This window comes from Pinus tabuliformis, chromosome 1_2 (assembly GCF_031772625.1).
Source record: "Pinus tabuliformis cultivar Carrire ecotype Pingquan chromosome 1_2, CPIR1, whole genome shotgun sequence".
Classification (NCBI taxonomy): Eukaryota; Viridiplantae; Streptophyta; class Pinopsida; order Pinales; family Pinaceae; genus Pinus; species Pinus tabuliformis.
Window position 1 is genome coordinate 1,215,045,117 of NC_142298.1, and position 26,380 is coordinate 1,215,071,496.

The following is a 26,380-nucleotide window of genomic DNA, read 5'->3' on the forward strand; positions in this document are numbered from 1 at the left end:
GATGATACGGAATTTATTTTGGATATGTTATCTTGACTCAGACTTGAGAGGATTTTTACTCAAGGGGTAGGAACACTTTCGTCTGATGCATCAATTGAAGTTTGTTCTAATGGGAAGTTATCATAGGTCATTCTACTTCAAAATACTATTAGTCAATGATGTCCAATAGCCTTCTATTTGTATGTATTGCAATGGATGCTTTAGGATACTTCCTTGAAGCAGCCTAATTGCAAGCATGGCTTCGATGTATTCTTCTCCCTTGTCGATGGTAGCCACTTACTGTAGAGGGAATGAATGTCTAGAGTCTCTGGACATCATTGCTAGAGCAGTGCGGAAATGAAAGGGTCTCTTATTTTAGGGTGAGGTAACTTTCTTAACAAGCTTGTTAAAAAATGGAAACTTATTTCACCAAGACATATCAAAGGCACTTGGGCATTTTCTTTTGAATTGGTTTATATTTAATAGACCTATGGAACTAAATGTGGAGCAGGTTTGAAAAATAGCTTAAGGATGGTTCACCAATGACATATTGCATGCAGAGAGGACCACCATAGAATCTTAGCAATAGATCATATTTAATATTCCTCCTATCATTTTCTTTCTACAATGGGATTTTGGAAATTGGAAACTCTCTTTCAACAGTTCTTCTGGAAGAAAAAAAAATAAAGAGAAGTTGGTGGATTTAGTTTGATTGATTTGCAAACTCAAGTGACATTGTTGGCGATCAAATGTGTTTTAAGAGCAAGGAAGTCTTTGTGGAAAGTTCCTATCTGTTATCCAATCCAAAATGCTATCCATATGGATAAGACTTCCTTATGGAATAATGATGTTTGTGGAGCAAATGCTCAAGTTTCATAGTCAAACAATCTCAATAGCATTTGGAAGCTGCACTAGGACTTTGTTGATCCTATTAGCCCTCTTTCAACAAAGGTGTTGAGAAATCTAGGGGCAACTAGATTAGGTGATTTCTCTTACTTTGATAACTGCTTGTGATGTATTTTACCTAACGTAATTAGCTTCTTCTTTCACTTGATTATAATTAGTGTTCTTATCATCAAACAACTACCAAACAATAAAGAACAATGAGACAAGAGGACACAAGATATAGGCGATCAACCAGGGCCAAAACCTTTCCACTTGAGAGGAAAACCCGCAAGAACTCTTCTCTTCTTATAGAACTTCAATTAATGAATTCCAAGACCTTTGACCCTTGACCAAAAACCCCTCCAGGACCAAGTCAAACCTTTCTACTTCTTGTCAAGTCAATCCAAGTAATTCCTTCTTCGATCTCAACTTCAGACTTGAAATCTTAGACTGCAATTTTGACCTGCAGTTTTTGGCCCCTGCAACAGAAACCCTAGGTGGCACATGTGAGAGAATTATGGTGATTTTTCCTGCTCTCTCCTTCGCTTGAGATGACTTCTTCTCCTTATCAATTTGGCTTGCAAGGGAGACTTCCTTTTGACCCAAAACTCGGCTCTCTTTGACAACTGCAATCTGAACTTGTTGCACCTTAATGTGCCCTAGTTCTCCTTCGCATGTGTGAGAATGATGGCCCAAAACAGATCCCAAAAACAGAATTCTTCTTTATTAGAATCTCCTTCTTCATTGATTTAGGTTTCCTTCTCCTTCGCTTGATCGAACTTGATGTGAGTTGCTTGGATGGTACTTGCAAATGAGGTCAAGTCCTCTATATAGGCTTCTTGTCACATCTTGTAGGCCGACTGGTCATTGTCACCAGGCTAACTTGTTGCTTGTACATTGACAAGGTTTTGGAGGGTCTTTGACTCTATTTTTTATTCAAATAAATTTTCCTTTACAATATGTAACATGCCCAAATGGGTCTTCCATACATGACAATGACTTAATTGACTTGTAGACTAAATGACAAGCCCTAGAAGCACTCAATGGATGCTTGACCTAAGAATAAATTTTCCTTGAGCATGAAAACCATGTTAGGTTATATATGTTGAATTTTGTAGCTATGGTCGGTCTTCATAATGTATCATTTGTGCTTGTAATGATGTAATACATATTATATTTGTAAAAGAAAATTATTTATTTGATTTTATATTCGAAAGAAAAATCATGAAGGGCATGTTCTTCGTGACCCTTGCAAAAGAAAATTTTGATTTTTTAATTTTGTACATTTTCCCCCACAAGAGACCAAGTCGGCCCTCCATGAGACAAGTCGTCTTGCCCATGAGACACCCATTTGCATAAGAGAAAGACTATAAATAAACCTATGTGTCCTCCTCCAAGGACAAACTTCGATGACATCACATATCTTTGTTTTTGAGCGAAGAAGATAACGAGAATAAGGCCGAGAACAGAAGGAAGAGACACATCCCATCTGCCCTCGCTCTAGCATACAAAGGAGGCAGAGATTTGGACGTATATCTGCGACATATTTTCTCTATGGTACAATGCAAAGGTTTTGTGCTTTTTGTGTGCAGATCTAAGGCTCCAATTCTATGACATCACCCAAATTTTGATGTTGAGATAGAGGACATACTTCATCCCTCTTGGAGACCTTATCTCTGTGATATATCTCTATGGGATAGTGCGAATTCTAAGGTAGACATGAAGGATGTTTCTGGACTCTCTTGGAGACCTTGTTGCAGAGATCTTTGTGGAAAGAATTGTGGATGGTTGACTTGGTCCTTGGTGGTTGGTCATCTTGTTGGTTAGTTGAATTTGATGTGTCTCTTGTTGCATTGATTCTGTTGTAGCGGCTACAACCACCCTCCAAAATTTTGCCTTAACTTCGTTTTGGAGCCTCCCTACCAACCTTTCACAGCACCTTGTCTTGCTTCGTCAAGTACACAAGCTTCAGTGTTTTTCTTGTCCAAAGACAGCTCATCGATTAAAGCTTGATGCATTCCCCTCACAGGCTAATCACCCAGACTTGGTCCAACTGCAAGCTGAGCACCTCCCTCAAGAAATTGTGCAATTCTGGAGGGCAACCATCCTTCCCTCCAGAAATTGCGTAATTCTGGAGGGCAACCAACCTTCCCTCCAGAAATTGTGCAATTCTATCTGGCAGCCTATTGGGATCCAGAATTGCGCAATTCTGCCATTCAACCCTCACAATGAAAATTGCGCAATTTTCCCCATCAGGGCTGCTCAGCCCAGAATTTGCGCAATCTTGGGCAGCAGTCAGCTGCTCTGCCCAGAAATTGCGCAAATCCTCTAGGCAGCCAACCCAACTCCCATCCAGAAATGCGCATTTTCTCCCAGTGGTTGAGCAGCCTCATGCATGAGCAGTTGGGTTGACCAGTTCCTCCCAGGACCAAGGAAACTTAACTTGCGTGCATGGCTTGCTTTTCCCGTAATAGCAAAAGGAAACTTAAATTGCATGCATGGCTTGCTTTTCCAGTAATAGCAAAAGGAAACATGCAAAAGCATCCCATGATTCAGGGGGCTATCTTTAGCAGTCGGAGGTTACATGCAAAGTTTGTTTTAGAAGCTTTCCTCTAAGTGTCGTTTTTTCCTAGATTTGTGGCATGCGCGTCATGAGCTCAAACTTATTTATTTGACGCATCAGAGCTCATTCTTTCACATCGATCTTGGAGCTATGACATCCCACAGCACATCTAGGACTCTTCGACACATCTGGCTCAGTTATTCACGGGTAAGTGATCTCAACTTGTCTTTTTCATCATTTCTGTCGCTTTTTGTGTTTTCGCTTGTGTGAGTGTTGTTTGCTTGATTTCTTTGAACGCTTATTGTCGTTTACATGCATACTAGCTTGTACTAACACCATTTCAGTTTTCGTTGCTATCTCACTGTTGTCGCATGCATGAAACTGTTTTTCACGAACAGCCGTTGATTCAGCGACTCGCTTCACCCACATGCATGTTGATCTGTTTATTGAATCTTTCATTCAATTTTTGCATGCACGATCAATCACTTCTTTCACTCACTGTCACCATGCATTCACTTTCACATTTGCTTTAAGTTGCCCGTCGGCGAGTCTGGCCAACCTTGGCACGGACTCTGCTTTCACTGAGACAGCATTGCGCAATCCAGGGAAGGAAGGCTCTGTCTTCCTCTCCAGAAATGCGCATTTTTGCCAAGGCACTGTCCTCCACAACTGCTTTGCACATTTCTAAGGGATAGTGACTGTTGGCCCAGAAAATTGCGCAATGCAGTCCCTGAGCCTACAGTCATTGCCAGCTGGAATTGCGCATTGCGCAATCCCAGCAGTCAGCAGCTAGTCTGGATTGCGCATTGCGCAAATCCAGCAGCCAGTCTTGCCTCCCAGACAGCCCAGACTGCCTTTTGCGCAGTTCTGGCAGCTAGTCACTAGCCTCCCAAAGAAATTGTGCAATCTTTGCCTATCATTCCCCAGGTTTGTGTTATGTCATTCCCCGAATTTGCTTTGGTTTTCGCTGACAGATTTCTTGCCATGCATGTCACTTTGCCTCTAGATCTTTCAGGTGTTCATCTGCCTCTTAGCAGTACAGGATCAATGGCCTCCAAGAGAGCAGGATCAAAGGGCACTGATGGGAGTGCAACTGGAGCAGCAGTTGAGCAGGTGTCCGCATGTCTACCGATCTATGAAGATACCAAGTTGTTTCTAGACAAGGACATCAAGTTGAAATGGCAAGAGGTCAATGAAGCATTTGCACGCACTTTTGGGGAGGACCTCGAAGACCGCCAAGTGTATGTGAACATTCACAAGTCCGGCTTGTACTGGATTGCATGCAGATACCTTGCGTTCCCATGCGCAAACATGATACAATGGATCGTCTCACACACTGATCCCGAGACGATGACTCTGAGCAATGTCAGCAGGACGAAGCTTGCCACCTTCTAGGCACAAGATTATGATGAGATGTATCAGATGTCAAAGCCCGTGACTACCATGGAGACTCCCTTTAGCTTACCCAGTAGCAGTGCCAACTCCAGAGACATTCTTAAGAACTAGGTAAAGGAGCCGACTAGATTCAAGATGACACCCAACCAAATCTACAAGACGAAGACACTGCGAAAAGCGTATCAATACTTAGTCATATTTGCATGTCGACTGTATGGCCAAGAAAGCACGGAAACCTTCCCACAAAGTTGGGTGATCGCGTTGGACCAACTGGCCAGTGAAAGAAAACCATGTAATTGATCTGGCATGTTTGCTCATCAACAGAGAGAACAGGCAACGAGGGCTCGACAGTCACCCAGAGGTATGCAAGCAGAGATCTACATGTCCGCCTACATTTTAGATGCAATATGTGCCCGACAGGAGTTCCCGAGCTTGGAGTGGGCATGGTCACTGGTAGAGACTGTTGTGAACACATATTGTAAGTTGTTGTCCGAATGCAACTTCAGAGGAGTTATCACACAGTTGTCCGACCATTTATTCACCCCAGTTTACAAGATGATATTCAAACAGGATCCACAAGGCATGTCGAAGGCAGCAATGGAGGCACTAATAGACATTGTTGATTGGTATGCCTCACCGTCTGGCACCTTCATACGAATGTTCGGCGCGAAGAAGCCTCCGCATGTTCTACTGAAGTTTGCCTTGGACATACTCGTCATGCAGGAAGTAGCATATCACATCTCGGCAGGATTGACAGCTAGATTGCACCGGAAGAAGAAGGCACCTTGGCCCGCTCTTCCATTGCGGATTGGGTTATATGAGATCTGGAGTTTCAAGCAAGCAGATGTCGAAGCAGAACAGATGAAGAAGTATCCATACGACCTTCGAAGTTACAATCTGTATGACCCACATTGTATTGTGAAAGATCCACAAGAGTACAGTTCAACTGGATCCACAAGGCATTTCATTGGGCCGAGGAGGACCCATGGAGATATTGCTATAGTTCCTCCAAACCCAATGAACAGGTCGGCTTCGCTGTGGAGTGGTTAGTGAAGCAACATGAAGCAGCATCCCAGAGAGCACCAGCAACAGTAGAGGCAAGCATACCAGTGCGCGAAAAGGGCAAGAGGAAGATTGTTGACAGCATGGAGGAAGAGCAAAGCTACAAGTTCCGAGTAGATCCACTTGTGGAGAAAGCAGCTTTGGCTATAGAGGCGAAAAGGCAACAGCACAACAAGCGAATCGCGCAAAGGCAGAGGGAGAAGAGAAGGATGGAAGAAACAGAGAAGGAGTTGCATGAGTTGAAGGAGCAACTCCGAAAGGAACAAGAGCTGCGCAAATAAGAGAGGGAAGCGAAGCAGCAACAGGTACAACAAGGGGCGCAACTTGTGCAATCGAATGAAACAACGCCATACAGGTAGTAGATTCATCAGAACAATTAGCATCAGGCAGACAAGGTGAACCAACGCAGGAGCAGAGATAGAGCAAGCACTTCAAAAGTTGGATACAGATATGGAGCAACGGGAATTGGAACAGGACATCGACCTCATGCCTCACCACCAAGAGGTCGACTTACCTGCTTCACTGCATCCAGATGATGAGCAAGTCTCAAGTGACCAAGGAGGCACTGAGATCCTTGGAGATCAGCCGGAAGGAGAGATGCACAACATCTCATTCGACGAGTCTCAACATAGAGTTGTGCAGTCTCACAGAGTGTCGACTTCAGATGATCATACATCTCCTGCGCAAGTTGAGGAACGAGTGATCGTGTCTGATGTGCGCAAACATCCAGCAGCCTTGGCCGATGCAACCAGAGTGTATGCCAAAGCCACTAGCTCAAGTGTTCGCTTTCTGATAGCTGAGAATGAGCGAATGGCTAAGGAACTACAGATGGCCAAGCAAGGAGGAGAGTTGGTGACAGTGTCCACCCGAGCTGAACTAAAGAAGGCAATACTAGATGAAGTATTGTCCTTTGACACAGTTATGTGAGCGTTGTACTCCAAGTTTGGCACCGTGCATAAGGAAGTTGTCCATCTCAATGGATGGCAGCAGTGATGTGCTAGAAGAGCACGTATCTTGACAAACTTGCATGCTATTGTTGATTACATGCAAACATGGACGATGAGATACAAGGGAGCCCCGCTTCACTTGCCTAAGATGATGAAGGTCAGTGCGGTCAAGCTGAAGGCACGTATCCGGAGTCCGATCTGGAACTATGAAGAGCTCCCGCAACTCATCACTAGTATATAGGCTTCCCATGCACGTGTATTCAAGAGTGTGGATGTTGTGGTGCATGCACATGCGATCCGATCTATTAGGACTCTCACCTAGGCAAAGACAAAGGCACAGGTCCGACTAGAGCTTGACTCATACTTCGAAGAGTTAATGCGCATTGCCACCAGCCCAGACTTGCCCATCAGTGCAGACATCATGCACAAGTATGTTGTTGGTCCGGCCGAATTGAAGACAATGATGCGCATGCTTACAAACGAGTTGGACAGAGCAGCCTGAGCAGTATACCCGAATGCTATGGAGGCAAGAGTCAGGTTCCAGAAAGATGTCACCTTGGAGCACACAGACACCATCAAGGACTACCGATCTTGGCATTAGTATGTTACTCTTGATCATCATAAGGATGTTGAGGAGTTGGACTTCCATGGTTGTCTAAGTCAGAGTGATGTCTAGCATGGCTTGCTCAAGCCATTTTGTCTCACATGGGTACATGTGCATTGTAATGTAACGTCATGTCAAGTGTCGATAGTTGGATGTAACAGTTATAGAGTAGATGAAGAGCCATGAGGGTAGTTGAACTGTCACAAAGGGAAATGTCAAGGGTCACCCCACACTTTGCTATAAATAGTCCCTCATAACTCATTGTATAAGCTTTTGGTCAGCCAAGCTTCCAATAAGACTATCTTCGAGAGAGCTTGGACAGTATTGCAACGAGCCTTGGCTTCTCCACTGCGCAAAGCTAGTATATCTCTTTGGAGGAGCAGGCAATTGTGGCTGTAATGTTCCACTATCAGAACTAGTGGTTGGACATGGATGTATTGTATGACTGGAACTTACACTTCTTAATATAACAAGAGCCAGCACGTTTCATGCATATGTTGTATTGTATTCTATGCTATCTGGTTTACTCTAAATGATATATGTATTGGTTTGCTTACGCATGCATGTATAGCTATCTGCATGTGTATGTATGAATCTTTCTAAAATGTCTTGTTGGTTTAACCATCACTTTGGATTACTTGCCAACTTGCCTTCCATGTTGTGATGCAACTTCGCTCGTGTGTTCCCTTCTTAATTGGTTGCTATCACAGGTTTCCAAGGGGCGCACTCATCTCAACCCCCGTGTGTTAGAACCTCTCATGCACCTTCCTTAACTCACTGCAGCTGTCACACCCTTGCTACCAACAGAGTTATCTTACTTGCCTCTATGTGAAATCGCGGTCAAGGCATTACCATATGACCCACTGATGGGACTCCTACGCTAAACGGTCTGAGGTCTAATTGGGACTTCTTACCGGGGAGATCCCTTGACATGTTGGCGAGTCCAACACCATCAACAGATTCTCTAAGGAAAAGGTTGGTTGGGTATTTTCCCCATTATGGGTTGGCCCAGGGTAAAATCTTCTTGTCTCTTTGTGCATTGTGATCTCTATTTCTCTAGCGTTGTCTATGGTTGAATTTTTTAATATGTAATACTTAATGATATCTTGATAGAGTAAATAATCATTTGCATCATTGGAAGTAATTATCAAGTTTCAGAAATAAGTACCTGCATCTATTGTACTGAAAAATCAACATGGTTTTAGATCTTTGGTAAAATAAAGAGCACAAATATCACTTTTCAAGAAACCCTACTTTGAGATCAAGTTAAAGAAACACTAGATCTATATTCATGTTGCATCTATGGCTTCTACTATGAAATCAAAGAACAAGCTAGAGGAGGCTCCTGACTTTAGGGTTTGGAAGACAAGAATCGATCTAATTCTTGCTAGGGAAGATGTTTTGGAAATTGTGCAAGGCAAGGTGACTAAACGTACAAATGAAGAAGGAAAGAAGAAGTACAAGAAAGACGAAATCACTACCATGAGCATTATTGTGGACTCCATCAAGGATCATCTTATTCCATACATCTCAAAACTTTACACCTCAAAGATGATGTATGATGCCCTAAATGACTTGTATACTATCAATAATATTGGCCAAGTCATGAGTTTGAGAAATGAGCTTCGTGATAGAACACTGACAAAGAATGATATAGTAGCTTCATACTTTGCGAGGATTTCTTAACTGAGAGATCAACTACAAGCTATTGATGAAATTGTCTTTGACAAATAACTTGTGACTTCAACACTTAATGGACTACCACGTTCATGGGATTTGTTTGCAACATGCCTAAGCAGTGGAAAGGAAGCTCCAGGTTTGGAAGAACTATGGGCATCTTGTGCTCAAGAAGAATCAATACTTTTGCCTAGAAAGAGAAAGAAAAAGGAAGAAGAGGACTCTCAAGCCTATGCAGCTCGTTCTAAGAAAGTTGGAGGAAGTAAGAAGTCTGGTTTTCAGAAGAAGAAAAAGGGTTTTGATAGAAGACCTAATCCTCAAAGGAAGAAAGATGTCACAAATTCAATGTTTCCATTGCAACAAGTATGGTCATTTCAAAGCCCAATGTCCTGAAAGATTCAATGATAGGAAGAAAAGAGGAAATTGCGATGAAGGAGACCCAAAGAAACCCAAAGGTGAATGAGATAAAGACCACTTCTACTATTCAACACTTGCAGGATCTCTTGCAAATCGGCAGTGGAGTAACAAGACATGATGGGAGATCGTGATCATCTTACAAGTTTGATGGAAAGAATATTGGCACAAAAGGTGGAGCTTGGTGACAACAAAAATTGGCACAACATCCGTTGAGCTAGAAATAGGTGAAAGCATTCACTTGAGCAACATACTCTATGTTCCAGCATTGAAAAATAATTTGGTTTCCATTTCATGTTTAGAAGATAGAGGAGATAAAGCAGCCTTCATTGATGAGAAATTCCTTGTATGGGTCAAGGGCTCTAGTATAAGTTTTGCTAGGGTCACTGGGATTTGTGAAGATTGTATAAACTCCTGGGGAAATCTTCTAAAGCTTTAGTACATAATGATATTAATCCTAGTGAGCTATGGCATAGGAGATATGAACACCTCCATTATATAGCTTTGCCAGCCTTGACGCAGATTGTTTCAAGTGTACCATATTTGCAAATGGATCATAAAGGTGTGTGTGAGGGATGTGCTCTTGAAAAGAATGTTAAGAAACCCTTTCAAAGCAGTGAACATAGGTCCAAAGAGATTTTGGATCTAGTCCACTATGATGTGTGTGATCCTATGCTGATGAAATCTCTTGAAGACGCTCTAGACTATGTATCCTTTATCAATGATTTCTCTCGTAAGACTTGGATCTATATTTTGAAGTCAAAGGATGAAATTTTCATAATGTTCCAAGAATTCAAAGCTGAAGTGGAGAACCAAACAAGGAAGAAAATCAAGATTTTAAGATCAGATAATGGAGGAGAGTACACCTCCAAGGAACTCGTTACTTTCTGTTAGGAAGCTACGAATAAGAGGGGGTTGATAGTTCCTTGTAATCCTCAACAAAATGGAGTGGATGAAAGAAAGAGCAGATTTATTGAAGAGTCTATGAAGGCAATGATACATGATTAGGACGTACCAATGTTCTTGTGGGGAGAAGTAGTCAGGATAGTTGTTTACATTCTGAATACAAGTCCACATCGAACTCTGGAAGATAAAACCCCTGAAGAAGTGTTCACCAGTCAAAAACCACAGGTTGATCATATGAGAATGTTTGGTTGCCCAATGTTTATACATGTACCCAAGGATAAAAGAAATAAGTTAGAGCCTTCCGAAAAGAAAGGGATATTTGTTGGGTATAGTGATTCATCAAAAGCCTATAGAATCTATGTTCCAAGGAGCGACAAGTTGAAGCAGGGATGTAACTTTTGATGAAGATGTTTCTTATTGGAAATCCAGAGAAAAGCACTCAGACAATGAAGATCAAGAAAAGAAGCATGTGGCTTCCAAAGAAGAGGTTACAAGTCCTCCATCATCACCAAGTCATTCTGAAGACCATGAAGAAATGCCAGAAGGACCTTGTGAATCAATGGATCCTATGAATTGCTCCAAAAAATAACCAGCTTGGCTCAAATCTAATTTGAAGGATGAAGAACGACATGTAGCTCCACGAAGCGCCTTCAAGGAATCTAAGATACCTAAGAGGAATTTTGACTATGTAGCTTTAATGACTAAGTTGATTGATGTCGAACTTTCCAACTTTGAGGAAGCAGCTACTCAACTGTAGAAAGATGTGATGATGGAAGAATACCAATCTATCATAAAGAACGATGTCTAGGGAATTGTTTCAAGACCTAAAGAAAAGTTTGTGGTAACCTCAAATTGGATATATAAGATCAAGCATGTAGTTGATGGGAGCATTGACAAATACAAGGCAAGATTCCTGGCTAGAGGGTTCTTCTAGAAAGAGGGAGAAGACTATGATGAAGTCTTTACCCCCGTTGTCAGGTACACCATGATTAGATCTCTTATTTCTCTTGCTTCATTTATGGGATGGAAGTTACATCAGATAGATGTGAAGACCGCTTTCCTCAATGGTGTGATTGAGGAAGAAGTGTACCTAGAGCAACCTTAAGATTTTGAGGTTCATGATAGAGAATCTCATGTGTGCAGACTAAGGAAGACCTTGTATGGACTCAAGCAAGCTCTAAGAGCTTGGTATTCAAGAATTGATGGATATTTGACGAGACTTGGTTCTCTAAGAGTATTTTCGATCCAAATCTTTCTTAGTTTTTGTAGCATCGGAGGTGTTCTAGTCTCAAAATTTTGTGGAGGCTAAAACACATGAGTTCTCCATAACTCATAAATCGTTTATGGAAATTCCACTTAGAAATGGCTCAATTAGATTATTAACCAATTTTTAAATATTTCCTAAGTCTAACTTAGGAAAACAGGTTAAGTAATCAATATTAATTGAGAAAAGTAAGAATTATCTAGAAACTCACACAGGTCGACTAGGAAACAATCTCAGCCATTGATCAAGATTTAATCTTGGTTGTTGGAGTCCCACAGTGAGATTATAAGAAGAAGTCAATGGGTAGATGGAGGAACACACTTGTGACAATTGAGATTGATTTCCTTGGGCAGTTCGATTTTCCAGAGAGCAGCAGCAGTTTGCCAGAAGAGTTCGAGCCAGAGAAGGGAAGCAGAGACAAAGAGGGGCAAAGACAGTGAGTCTGGAGGAAGTTTTCCAATTTCGAAGAGTCAGAAAGAGGAGGCCGAGATTTTTCTCCAAGAGGCAACACAGAGCCTCAAGAGGGAAATTCGATCCAGCTGATGAGGAGCTCATTCTCAATTCCAGAGGTCGAGAATATTTCCCAGAGTACCGAAGAGAGTTTCTCAGTCAGCAACAAGCAAGACAGCTAGATTGTCGGCTGATTCAGGCAGAGCGTGTGGACTATGCTAGGGTGATGCGGGGCCTGCGCAAAGATGGTTGGACAACTAACTTTTCAGAGATCAGACAATGTCGGGATTGCTCAGAGAGAGGGTAATTTCCCTCAAAGAATTTTTGCCAGTATTTCTCTTGGATAGATTCGCCAGTTTAGCAATATTTATTGTACTCGAATTTTTCTCATTGTTGCTTAATATCAAGATCCCTCAGTTGTTGCACCGGTTTTCCCAAGTTGGGTTTTTCCAGGGACTTTTGTCCAACAATAACTGTGTCATATTTCATGTGTGTGTGTGCTAGTATTTTCTCAGTTTCCAGTTTCTCTTCCGCAGTATTTTTATTTGTGAAGGTTGCAGTGTGATTAATTCGGTGTTGTCATAGCAATAAATTGCTAATTTAAATAACAGTTAGAAGAATTAATTCTAGTTGTTGCAATAGGATTTTTGTAGTGAAATTTTCACATGGTATCAGAGCGATTTTGATCAGACGAGGGAGCTCAGAAGAAGAAGCCTAAGCCAAGTAGTGCAAAATTGTTGGGCAGTTCATTTTTTCAGTGCAAGTTGGCAGAAAGACTTGGCTTGCTAGATTAAGCGATTCTAGCAGGTAGGGGCGGCAGTAGCTCAGTAATTTCCACTGAGCAGATTCCTTGTTTGGGCGTAGAAGGGTTTTGCAGCAGTTGCTAGTGCAGAATCAGCGTTGGGTGGAAGAGTACAATTTACAAATCTGAGAGCACAATTTACAAATATGATAATTTATAACAGTAGCCAAAGAGCCCTAACGAGAAAAGTCAACGTTGGTCAAGAGGGCATATTTGACCCTCAGCAAATCGATCAACTTCAATCAACTTCAGCCTCCAAACAACAAGATAAAATAGCCCTCAAAACAGTGAAATTCAGCCCAATCAAAGTTTGTTCAAACAGCGCACCTGCCATTAGCCCTAGCTGCAGTCAATGCTGGTCCAAACTCAACATTTAGCCTTGATTTCTATGCCCATAAATGTGATCTACCCAAACAGAGATAGCCCTCACAAAAACACAGTCAAAGGAGGTCAACACATGCTAGACAACGCTTGGTCAAACTATCCAGAAATTCGGTCTCCTGAAATTTCGGCCACCTGGAATTTCGACCTCCTGAAATTTCACTCTCCTGAAATTTCGACCTCCTGAAATTTCGGTCTCCTGAAATTTCGGCCCCCTGAAATATCGCTCTCCTGAAATTTCAGACGTGTGGAGAGAGAGAAGCCCAAAAATCCGTACCCAATCAATGAGGAGAGAGAGAGAGAAGTGTGAAGATGAGTGTGTCCAAATGAGGCTAAGTCACCTTCTATTTATATGCAACGTTGAGGATGAATAGACGTCACTGTTGGGCTTTTGAGCCTACATAAGTTTGTTGGCTGACCTTGACAATTTGACCATAATCAAAATAAATTCATAACTTCGTTTGTACATGTCAAAATCGGATGATCTTTAGATCAATCATGCACCTCCCAGAGAGAGGAATCCAAGAAAAATAGCAGTTGTTATAAATAAGATGACCCATGTGGAGTTTGGCCCTAGTTGCCAATTTTAACAATAGCAGAGTCAACAGCCGAGCAGGTGAAAGAGGGAGTTTCCATTTCATTTTCAGAGATGGCCACAATTGGGCTTAGAGATCAAGATAGGTTGGAGGGAGCCTCCAACTATGTCATCTTTAAGGCTAGGATGTCCTTCCTGCGAGATGAATTTGGCTTGAAGACCTATTCAAAAAATGTTGTGGCAATACCGAATGATGCAGATCAGTTGAAGGAGTACAGGAAAGAGATGGCGAAGGTGAAGCGAATGATCTTGGATGGTGTCCAAGACCATATAGTCTCACATATATGAGCCAAGGGAACGACTAAGGAGATGTGGGATACTCTCGCTCAGCTATATCAGAATCCTTCCGAGCAACGGAAGATTTTCTTGCAGGAGAACCTGAGAAACATCAAGATGTAGAAGTGTGAAGGCATATATCCCTTCCTCACCAGAATTGAGGAGATCCAAGATCAACTTGCAGTGGTTGGGGAAGCACCTCAAGCTATAGAGCTCATGCGTTTGGCCCTGATTAGTGTCTCAGAGGAATGGCAAGTCTTTGTCCAAAGTATCTTGGGACGAGACACCTTACCGAGGTGGGGATAAGATGTGGTCAGGCCTGTAGCAAGAGGAGATGAGGCGAGCCTTAATAAAGAGCTCCATCAGTGAAAGCAGCAGTAAGGGTTTGAAGGGTGAAGAGGAAGAGAATGTGGCCCTTGCATCAAAGGGTTCTAGTCAAGGACAGGGGGAGAAGAAGAAAAAGAAGGACCTGTCTAAGGTCAAAACTGAAGAGCTTCAAGTGTGGCGGGTTTGGCCACTATAGTACTCAGTGTCTTCTGAAGAACATGGTATTCAAAACCGGTCAATTCAAACCAGAAACCAGTCAATTCATTAGCAAACTCCACCGGAACGGTAGAAAAACCCAGTTAGACAGCCCTCCTCGCCAGTTTTTTGTCAAACCATAAACTGTCAGTTTACCCAAAAACCGATCGGTTCACTGCTAGGCCAGTTGCGGACCCACCAAAAAGTGGTTTTGTGAATTTTGAAACGGTTCTGAGGGAAACTTGGGCATTTTTCCCTCCAAAAACAACCCCTCTAAGAAAAACATGTCTCCGATCTCATTTTCCTCACACATCTCAACCCGAGCAACGCTAGCAATTCATGGTAATGTTGAATTCTTAAAGTAAAAGTGACATTTCCTTTATCTTACATTTTCATCCTGTTGTCGCAGAGAATGTCTAGGCACTGCGACAATGGCTCAGATCGGGGGGTGTCACATTGATCCCCAATCACTCCATTTGAGTTGTCTCCCAATAGCAAACTAAGGGGGGTAGACCTTATGGAAATGGAAAAATGAAAGATTAGTTGGGAACCAACCAACCTGGGAGACATAGCTAAGCAACCAATACTTGTCTTACATTGCACAAGATTTTAAGGATTCAAAATGATTTGAAAAAAGTGATACCAGTGCCTTGTGGAGTCAACTATCTTGCAAAGAAAATAGGGTTCAAGTAAAGGATGGGAAACTGCCGCTAAAAAGACTCGACTGTCTCATATGCAAATGCAAAATTTAAAACTATGTGAAATGCAGGGACTTGGTTAATTTTAGTTAAATGAGGGCCTAAAATTATTCCTGAAATATGTCTTAAATGTTACTTAACTTAAGGCTCAGAAATGTGGTGATCTAAATGTGAAAGCAATTACTTATACCAGCACTGCAAAATGTAAAAGCTGCACAAATAATTACTGGAATGCACAACGGATTGAAAAGTAAAATGTTGGAAATAAAACAATTTTAAATTCAAAAATTCATTTGTATGAAGTACTCAATCAAATTCATTAGATGCATAAGTAAAACTAGATAAGTCCTATTTGCATAAGCATGTAAAAAAACAAATAAACTTCAGAAATTAAACTAAATGTTTTAAACTCATATCACATTAATGAAATATCAATCTAGTAATCTACTCTTACATCAAATGTTAAAACTAGCAACATATTCTAAAACAACAGTCCTCTAACCATGCAATATTCAGAAATTTCTATGTATAATAGCAGAAAATTTTAAATGTCAAATTGGTAACTACAATTCAAAAAATTTCCAAGTTTAATTGTTTCTGATCTATAGATGTATTTGATCTAAAAACTCAAAAATAAACTACCGAACAACAGTAAAACAATTTTCAGAAATTTGTTTGCAAAAGTTACTGAAGCTAACTTCTATTTCTGCAATTATACAATAGTAAAAATGTAAAATAAAACTGCTGCTAAATTCAGAAAATTTCCGAGTTTAATTATTTCTGATCTATTGATGTATTTGATCTAAAAAACTCAGAAATAAACTACTGAACAACAATAAAACAATTTTCAGAAATTTGTTTGCAAAAAGTTACTGAAGCTAACTTCTATTTCTGCAATTATACAACAATAAAAATGTAAATTAAATCTGTTGTTAATGTTGGCATTATGATGCATGTGTTGTACTTGATGGCAACCCACTTATAGCAGAACAACTCACTTGTATATGGTAACTAGATGAATCTACAGAAGAGATATCAGATGTGACAGAATGCATGACAGTTGTGTTTACAGATGTGATGAAATGCAGGGAAGTTTTCAAGGAATCACTCACTCAAATGAAAGATCACAGTATAGCAGGTAAACAACAAAGAATTACAGATCAATCTTCACAGAATGAAGAAAAGAGAGGTATACACAGGTTCACCATTGACCAAGCTGCGTATACACGCAGATTCACTGTATACAAGTCGCGTATACGTACACACGCACTTTCACAGAAGGAAAAGCGCGTATACCTTGGAAAACTAGGTTCTTGGTCCAAAGTATTTGGTCCATGGTATTGTGATCCATGGTATTGATCCAAGGTATCTGGTCCGAGGTATTGACCCTAGGTATTTGGGCCAAGGTATTGGTCCTAAGTGGTTTTGGTCCATGGTATTGAGTAAGGCCTAAGACTATAAAAGGAGGAGAAGACCATTAGGCCAAGGTGTGGAAGTATTGAATATCTGATGAAGTGTGTGATCTAGTATGCAGGTTATTGGCTTATGGTGTTGTGCTTGATCTGAACCAGGGATTAACCTTAGTGTTTAATGGAAGATAAGATCTAATGACGGATCAGGATCTTAAGGCTTGAAATGAATTATCTTTATATGGTTTGATCATATTTATTCTAGATCTGAATACTAACGCATGTGTTGTTATGTAAATGTTGTGATCTGGGTATGGCTGAAATCTGGAATAGCTGCAAAATTATGAATTAATATTTACAGACAAATACGCTAGTTGGCTTTGGTAAAAGCGCGTATACACGCTGGTTCGACACATCGAAGTAGCGTATACCTTATAAACTATGATGTTTGAAGTTACAGTTGATTTTGATTGTTGATGCAGAGTTCTGGGTTTTGCTTTATGTTTTGGTGACTGCATTCTGGTAACAGTGGTCAGATTGATTGATTGTGATTTGTTTCAGCGTTGATGGATGAGATCTAATAATGGATCAAGATCATAATTACATATCATTATGCTATCTGATGGGCTAGATCTGATTGCTAACACATGTATTATCCTTTATATGTGATGATCTGGTTATGTCTGAAGTCGGGAAGTGCAGCGAAGTTGTAAGTAAGTATTTGCAGATCTATACGTTGGTTCGCTTTGATGAAGTTGCATATACACGCTGGTTAGGCTCTTCCAAGTTGCGTATACACTCTGATGCATGGTTTTGAGGTTACAGTTGGTTCTGAATAATGATGCAGTGTTCTAGGTTCAGTTCTGTGTACTGGTTACAGTGATCTCTCTGTTCTAGTTGATTTGTTGAAGTTGATTAAGTATGAATGGTTGATTCAGTTGTGTCAGAGGTTCAGAGGTTGTCAATGATTGATTCAGCTGTGGTTGATTCAGAGAGTGATGATTGAGTTTCAGTGATTGCTTGATGCAAATGTATTTATTACAGTGGTGATTGATTTTGAGCTTCAATGTTGTTGATGAGTCCAGTATGAAGATTGGATGAAACGAGGCCTTCATGTGTATTGTTGTGTACCAGGAGCATCCAGTCTGAAAATTTATGAAACATGGTCCCTGGAGGAAGAGAGAAGGTTGTAGCCTTTTGTAGGTCGGCGCCTACGTACAAGTAAACATATTGGCTAGTACAAGAGCTAGGGGGTTGTAGCTCCCTTCTAGTAGAAGCTAGAGAATGAGAAAAGGTAGTAACGTTCTGCAAGTAGAAGCCTGCGTACTGGTATGAGTCTGCACCAGTACAATGTTGTAAACAGATTTTCTTATTATTAAAAGAAGACAGAGGCGACAACAACAGGTGGTTTTCACCCACATTGGGTTTCCACCTTAAATCTTGGTGTTCATGTGTGTTTCTTATGTGTGATGGTTCATTCTGTTATTAACTGCACATGGTTATTGTTTACTGTTTAATTAAGCATTGATGCATAGATTAAAGATCAACATATGATGAATTAACTGAATCATTAGTTTTGTTGGATATACGCTTGTTTCCTTAAACACAGTTGCGTGTACACGCGGGTTACCTTCATTGAATTAGCGTATATAAATTGAGTATGAAAAAAAAAGATTATTGACTTGACTAATATTGATTCACCCCCTCCCTCTCAGTATTATTTCCAACAACTAAACTACGGCTAATTGCAAATATATGCCAGTATTAACCTTGCTTTCAAAATAAAATGAGAAAAGGTTAGAGGATATGCACCAATCAGCCCTTAGGGGCTTGAAGACACCTGAAGGTATGCTGCCTGAATCACTGAAAATCCTCAACTCAAAAAAATTTTGTGAATTTGTTAAAACTCCAATGTACATATAAATAATAATGATGAATCTATGGATCATCTGAGTGCTCGGACATGATGTAAATCCCTACAAGAAAAGATGCATAGCTATGGGGTAGTTGACATGGAGTGGTCAACACATCCTTTTACTTAAATTCTTAACATTACCATGAAATGACTTAGGATGTTTGAGAGTTGTTTCGACCTCATTGGATGTCATAGAAACTAGAATTTTAGATTTCACTCAAGATTCAGCAGACCTGATGGTTTTTAAGATTTCAAGGTTTGGGATTTTGCAACATTTCTATTTGATTCTATCACTCGTGAGGGTATTCGACTGGCATTTGATCAAGAGCATGAAGCCCTTTAAGAACCTTGATGTTGGTGGCATCGTGGCATTGATTGTTGAACTTTGTTGATGCTGGTGGTATTGATTGTTGAACTCCTCTACCATGGCCTTAACAAAATGAACCTTTCACTAAAAGGAAAATGATTAGTTAGGCATGCTAAGCTTTTTCTACATCATTATAAGGTTGAGGATATAAGCCCTTCACTCAAACCAAAATCACTAGTTAGGCATGTTAAAAAATTTCAATTTCTATCATATTATAAGATTGAGCAATCCAAGTTTGAAGACTTTGACCTATATGATGTTTATGTATCTCTTGTTGATGATTCCATTTCTAGTAGTGTTGAATCAATGATGAGTTTCATGAGTGATCATGTTGATCAGTGATTTGTAGTTTTGATGTCTAGTTTTGTTGCTACTACTACCACTACTACTAAGGTTGCAGAGGAGTTTTAGGAGTCCTCAAACTCTAAGCCAAATTATTTATGTAACTCATGTTGATCATCCAATGTCTACTAGTGGTGATGAGTTTGATCATGATGAGGAGTGATCATGTTGATACTGATATGTAGACTTGTAGAAGGCTAGCGGCCCCATAACTTGTAGCATTGTTTTGGACTCTAGAGGCCATTTAGAGACTCATTGATTATGTATTTTTGTTGTTGATATGTATTGCACTCCGTGCCATTTTGATATGTTCACCTTTACATGGTTATATAGATGAGCAAACTTTGCATATTTTGTCTCTATTGGTTGGGAAACATGGTTTTAAATCTTAAAAATAGTTTTTTCATTAAAAATTAATTATTCCATGTATTTTTTTAAAGACCGGTTCATTGAGATCTGACCAGTGTCGGTTTGAAACCCGGATTGATAGGTGAACCGTTTCGGTCACCGGTTCTGGTTTTGAATAGTATGCTCAAGAAGAAGGACAAGTGGGAGAAGCAAGATCAGGCAACATCGTCCGTAGAGAGAGACAAATTGTCGTCCAGGTTGGAGGAAGACTTCACCATGTTTGCAGCTATACCTCCAAGAGTGAGGTGGGGCGATATGGAGCTACAGTCATAGGGCAGCACGGAGATGGGAAAGGTCCACTAAGATGTCCTCCTCATGGATCATTACCTTGCTACGGGGGCCCACAGTATTCAGTAGCAAGATGGATCAGTGTCAGTTGATGCAAACAGATTCCCGAGTGACAATTGCAGACTAGTAGCAGTCAGTTGCTAAGGAGCGCAGAGCAATGTTGACAATAGAGCATGAGGTTCAGTAGAAAAGTCAGCAGCAACGCAAATTCTTCAGTGGACAGTGCAGAGGCTAATAACAGTCAGATACTCAGGAGACAGATGCAACACAGAGACTATTGATTCAATGTTTCAAATTCTTCTCAATTACAGTAGTTGCAGTAGCAGTAACAACAAATGGGAGAGAGTTGCAATGCAGATGTAGAGTTGGCAGCAGTACAGGATGTACAAAGCAGTGTCAGCAGCAACAAAGATGCAGAGTTGCGTAGTGGTTGGTGGGAAGTGGCAAGCAATCACAATGGCCAGACACCAGTAGCGTGTACAAAGGGTGATGCAGAAACAGGGTGTTGGAGCAGTTCAACACTAGAACAACTTCCTCGCTAAGAGGGAGAGTTAGTTTTTGTAGGATCAGAGGTGTTTTAGTCTCGAAACTTTGTGGAGAGGCAAAAACACATGAGTTCCCATAACCCGGAAATCGTTTCTAGAAATTCCACCTAGAATTGGCTCAATTAGATTATGAACCAATTTTTAAATATTTCCTAAGTCTAAACTTAGGAAAATTGGTTAATTAATCAGTACTAATTGAGAAAGGTGAGAATTATCTAGAAACTCACACGGATCAACTAGGAAAAAATCTCAACCATTGAATAAGATTTAATCTTGGCCATTGGAGTCCCACAGTGAGATTATAAGAAGTTGATGGGTAGATGGAGGAACACACTTGTGACATTTGAGATAGATTTCCTTGGGCAGTTCTATTTTCCAAAGAGCAACAACAGTTTGTCGGAAGAGTTCGAGCCAGAGAAGGGAAGCAAAGACAGAGAGGGGCAGAGAGTGAGTTTGGAGGAAGTTTTCCAGTTCTAGAGAATCAAAAAGAGGAGGCCAAGATTTTTCTCCAAGAAGTTGCGCAGAGGCAGCACAGAGCCTCAAGAAGGACAACCAAATATTCTAAAATAAGAAACATCAGGTTTCTTACCAGTGAAAACTTCTTCGGGTGTCTTGAAATCCAGTGCTTGATGCGGGCTTCTATTTTGAACATACACGACGGTGTTGGCAACTTCGCCCCATAAGAACTTTGGTAGACCTTGATCATGGAGCATGGGACGGGTGGCTTCCATGATTATTCGGTTCTTCCTTTCAGCAACTCCATTTTGCTCAAGGGTATATGGAGTGGTGGTCTCCCTCTTAATGCCAGCCTCTCTACAATAGTCATTGAATTCATTTGATTCATATTTGGCTCCATTATTAGTCCTCAATATTTTGATCTTCTTCCCTGTTTGATTTTCAACCAAGGCTTTGAAAGAACGAAACCATATGAACCCTTTGTCCTTCTTCTTCAAGAAATAGATCCACGTTTTGCGAGAGAAGTCATCCACAAAAATTACATAGTATAAGTATCCTCCTAGTGATGTTATGGGCAACATACCAGATTAACTAGAATGGACAATTGAAGAATGTCGGTAGTTTGAATTTTAGTTGAAGGGAATGGTTCCCTTGTAAGCTTTCCAAGTGCACAACCCTAACAAACACCTTCATGATTTATGTTAAACTCAGGCATACCTGTGACCATCTTTCTTACCTTGAGTAACGCTTTGTAATGAAGGTGGGCAAATCTTCGGTACCATAATTCAGATTGAAGAGAAGTATCACAAGTCAAAGCTCCCAAAGGACTTCCTCCAACTTGATAGAGACCGTCAACCCTAAATCCATGTGTAAATGAATCTTTTGGGTTTCTCTGCCAAATATGTACCTTTCCATCAATGAATGCTACCTTGAAGCCTTTATCTTCCATCACAGAAATAGACACCAGGTTTTTCTTTAAATCGAGTACATAAAATACTTCTTGTAGATGAAGGGTTTGACCTTGATTTAAGTGAAGAGTGGCAGACCCTATCCCTTTCACGGGGTAGATGGCATTGTCTACAAGTATGATCTGCAAATTAGTCTTCTTTTCAATCAGATTTGAGAGGGCCTCCTTGTACCCAGTGAAGTGCCTTGAGGCACCACTATCAATCAACCAAAGATCCAAAGTAACTGGAAGAGAGGCAGTAGTGAGGGCAGAAATAAGATAAAGTTCCTTTTGTTTTTCTACGACATTACTTCCCTCATACCTGGAGTTTCTCATCCTTTTGGGAGGTCGACCATTACCAAATCGGGCAGCAAGAGCATTTCTCTTTCCTTTATTGTTGAACTTGTTGTTCCTTTGATTGCCATTGCCTTTGAAATTCTTGTGGTTGTTGTTGTTGTTGTTGTCACCTCGTGGAGTATCGTTCTTGTGAGGACACTCTCTACCATAGTGGCCAAACCTGTTGCAATTGTAGCACCTTCCTTTTCTTCCTTCTTTGAATCCCAACTTGAATCCTTGACCTTGTCTTTTTGAACTAGCATTGTTCTTCCTCTTTTGCATGAGCGGAGAAAGTAGTAGGTTCATTTCCATTTAAGTCTTGTTTCTATTCATCATCCTCGTCTTTTCTTGAGTGCATCTAGCCAATAATTCATCGAAACTAGGAATCCTGTCATTGTTAAGAATGGTGGTGTTAAACACATCCCATGCTCTTGTGAGACCTCCAAAGAGCGATGAGAGTGAGCTCCCTGTCAGCAACAACTTCTCCAATAGATAGAATATGATTCTTGATTTCTGTAATCTCATGAAGTAGGATTGGATAGACTCCCCTCTATCCATCTTGATGTCCTTCAACTTGTTCTTGAGATAAAGGATTTGATTTGCTCTGTTTACTTTGAACATCCCAATCAACTTATCATACATCTCTTTAGATGTTCCCAAATCAGAAATATAGGCAAATTTGGACACTTTTCCCTAGGCCAAAGATCAAAGCCTTAGGGAACCACTTGTCCTCTGGTACCCAAATTTTAACAATTGAATGCCTTTATATGGTGTTCTGCCTTTGCGAATGGGTGTGTCTCTTCACTGGATCCAACTTGACTTGTTTGGAGACAAAAATTCAAAGTTTAATGTTTGAAATCTTCTCTTTTAATTTTCAAATCCGACATGAAGAACATGTCTTACATAAATTCTTTCAAGGGCTAAATAATCAAAATGACATGAAGAACAAGTCTTACAAATTCTTTATACATTACAAGGGCTAAAATATAAATTATGAAGACCGACCATAGCTACTAAAATTCAACACAAAGTACCTCGATTTAGCCTTCAAAGTGTCACCTTGATCCTATTAACCTAGAATACCTTTAGATGGCCTATGTTGGGAAGCCTCTCATATGGTGAAATTCCACTAAAGAGAAAGAGGTGGAGTGTTGAGGTGACAGTGTCATCCACCTCATTGTTGTGTCATAGTTTGGCTTTTGCCTTGTGATACCTCTCACAAGGCCTGCCAGATTTTGAGGCAACAATGACCATAGCAATGGTAAAACCAAAGCTCGAACAATTACATCAAAAGATAGATCAATAAGCAAGGAGGTATCAATCACTCCATCATATGTCCATGACAATTTTCAGGAAACCAACATACTGTTTTGGGGAGTTTGTATATCACTAATGGAATTTCAAGATCAAGTTCCACGCTACATTACTCTTTCACTTGTTATTTCTCATATCCATGTAATATGTACAACATACTTTTGATTACTCAAGGAACTCAGTGACCCATCTTCATTATGACTAAATATTTTCCTTTACCAAACCCAGAATATGATGTTGTTGACTTATGGCTGAAATTGGTTGCTAGCATATGTTCTTGATTTTACTTTGAGGTTGAAAATCTTGAGGGGTGCATGTCACAAACATAAATAATAAATAGACTAAGTTCCTAAAAATTGTGTTCTATCATATGCGTGACCAACAATGGTATTTATAATGTTACAAGTAGTTGTATTAGCCATCACATTTATTATTATCAATCATATTTTATACTGTACGTTTTCCCTATTCTATCTTATTTATATTGGATATTTTTAATCATCAAACATTATTGTTTGTAACATAATCTTCCAGTTGTAAAGGTGCTTTCATTCAGAAACACCATGATGATTCTTGTTCAATATTCCAATGTTTGAAGCACAGATTAGGGGTTGTATGGGAGCTATTTTGGATATATATAGAACCTGGTTTGTTTATCCTTCATCTAATCCTTTATATGGTTTACAGTAGCAAACACCTTGCTGTTCCAGACAAACCTTAAGAAGAGTTACAATATTTGGGACAGTGTCTCAGATGCACTGTTGGTTGAGACTTTGTGGACTGTTTGAGGACAGTTTGAGAGGTCTTTATGAACTTGATTCATCTTCTATTGGCAAGTCTATTTCCCTCTATCTGATTGGCAGTTCCTACTAAATCTATTTGTGCAAATTCTAAGGAAGAATTCGCTTTTATTTCTGTATTGTATGATTCAGCATTGATCAGGGGCACTTGCAATTGTCGTTTCCATTGAAAACTTCAACGTATTTGTTGTTAGCACACAGAAAATCAGTTAATATCAACTTCAGAATCTATTTTCTAGCAAGTACTTGTTATTGCATCTGCATATTTGATTGTATTTTTGGAAGGGTAGTCACTTCAGAATCTAAGTCATTCATTATGACTTTGTTACATAACAAAAGTACATTTTCATAATAGGCCATCAAATCTAATAAGAAAAGCCAGTCATTGGGATGGCACAAACAGTTTCACTATCCAGAATAAATAGAGAACATTACTGTAAAAACAATCAAGTTGTAGTTCAAACTTACTTCTTCCCATATGTATTACGTTCATTTGCAGATTCAATGTTCTTGACACAGCTATCTGGTTCCTTGAAACATTCATCTGTCAGAACATTTTCATTAGTAAACAGTTACTCTGGAGGAAAGGAAACCAATATAACAGAGTTGTAAAGTAGTATCGGAACCATGGCCAAATAAATCTATCCTTTCCCCAGATGATGTGTGTTTTGGCAGTCCCTGCCATATATCTTGATTTTCTCTGGGTTCCTGTGAAAGCATTTTCTTGTTACATTTCTGCACAAGATAGGTAAACCAGTTGATGCATCATCTGAATTCCAAGAACGGGCATTTGATGTACCTTATTTATTGTTTCTTGCATGCTTTCCAATTCCTGTGACAATTCAGTAACTTTTTGCTGCACACAAATATAAGCCCTCAAGAAAACTTCTCCAGCATTAACAATGCCATAAAAAAATATATTAGAACATCTTTATCAAGACTTACTTCAAGTTCCATTATCTTAACTGTGTACATAGCAGACATTTGGCGGTGATCATGCATAAGCAGCTTCAACTGTCAAGAGGAACCACCGCTACAATAAAACATTTGAGAAGATTGTTTGCCCTCTAAGGCTCCAAGCTGGAAGCTTACAAATTAAAATGTGTGGATTTGCCAAAACAGGAACACAGAAAATGTCATTCAGTTGAAAGTCTTGGCGACGAACCTTACCTTTTCTCTATCAATCAACAATTCCTGTAAAAGGACAAGTGCCTTGTTAAACATATACGGACTCAAATTCTGTCCAAGACAAACTACCATTGGAAGTAACCAAATTTCGCACGTAAAGCTGACAATTTGCAGACCTTAACCAATTGTGCATTATTTTGGACAAGCTCCCGATTTTGCTGAGATGCGGAGCAAAAATTGAACCACAGGTTGTCTTTTTCATTATTTTGTGAGACAATGGTTGCTCTGACAGCTTGTTTATCAAGGAATTTCAAATATCAAAAATACAATTCATCTGTTAACAATGGAATACAATTAAACAGAAATTAAACTTGACATCATCTGGAATCATATTCTCAACAAACTCATTTGAAGGAACTATAACTCCTCAGGTCTATTAGCTATCTTTTAAGCATCAAGGATACTCAATTGCAACAAGCTGCTTCTTCAGTGAACTTATTTCCTGAGACAGAGAAAATCAAAACGGAATCATTGTTTGACCAGCAAATCATTAGTACAAACAGGTTCACGTAGGCATGTTTGATAAACATAAGCTAGGAATGCCCACCGCATATTCTTCCCAAGAAAATAAAGGATGCTTCTATCCACCATATGATTATGATTTTCTATAAAATTACTAGGAAGAAATTGTTCAGAGCAATACTCA

The 26,380-nt window shown here is 40.0% G+C and overlaps 1 protein-coding gene across 1 annotated transcript in view; it reads right to left on the reverse strand.

The window, feature by feature from the left end:
* LOC149210636 (uncharacterized) overlaps nucleotides 1-25,967 on the reverse strand; it is a 47,038-nt gene extending 21,071 nt beyond the window's left edge. The window contains exons 1-6 of the mRNA XM_089394468.1: nucleotides 25,851-25,967; nucleotides 25,717-25,740; nucleotides 25,492-25,560; nucleotides 25,346-25,402; nucleotides 25,173-25,254; nucleotides 25,015-25,090 (exon numbers count right to left, since the gene is read on the reverse strand). Coding sequence (XP_089250594.1) covers nucleotides 25,015-25,090; nucleotides 25,173-25,254; nucleotides 25,346-25,402; nucleotides 25,492-25,548 — 272 coding nt within the window. The 5' untranslated portion in view covers nucleotides 25,549-25,560; nucleotides 25,717-25,740; nucleotides 25,851-25,967. The remainder of the gene's footprint in view (nucleotides 1-25,014; nucleotides 25,091-25,172; nucleotides 25,255-25,345; nucleotides 25,403-25,491; nucleotides 25,561-25,716; nucleotides 25,741-25,850) is intronic.
* Nucleotides 25,968-26,380: the final 413 nt, after the last annotated feature.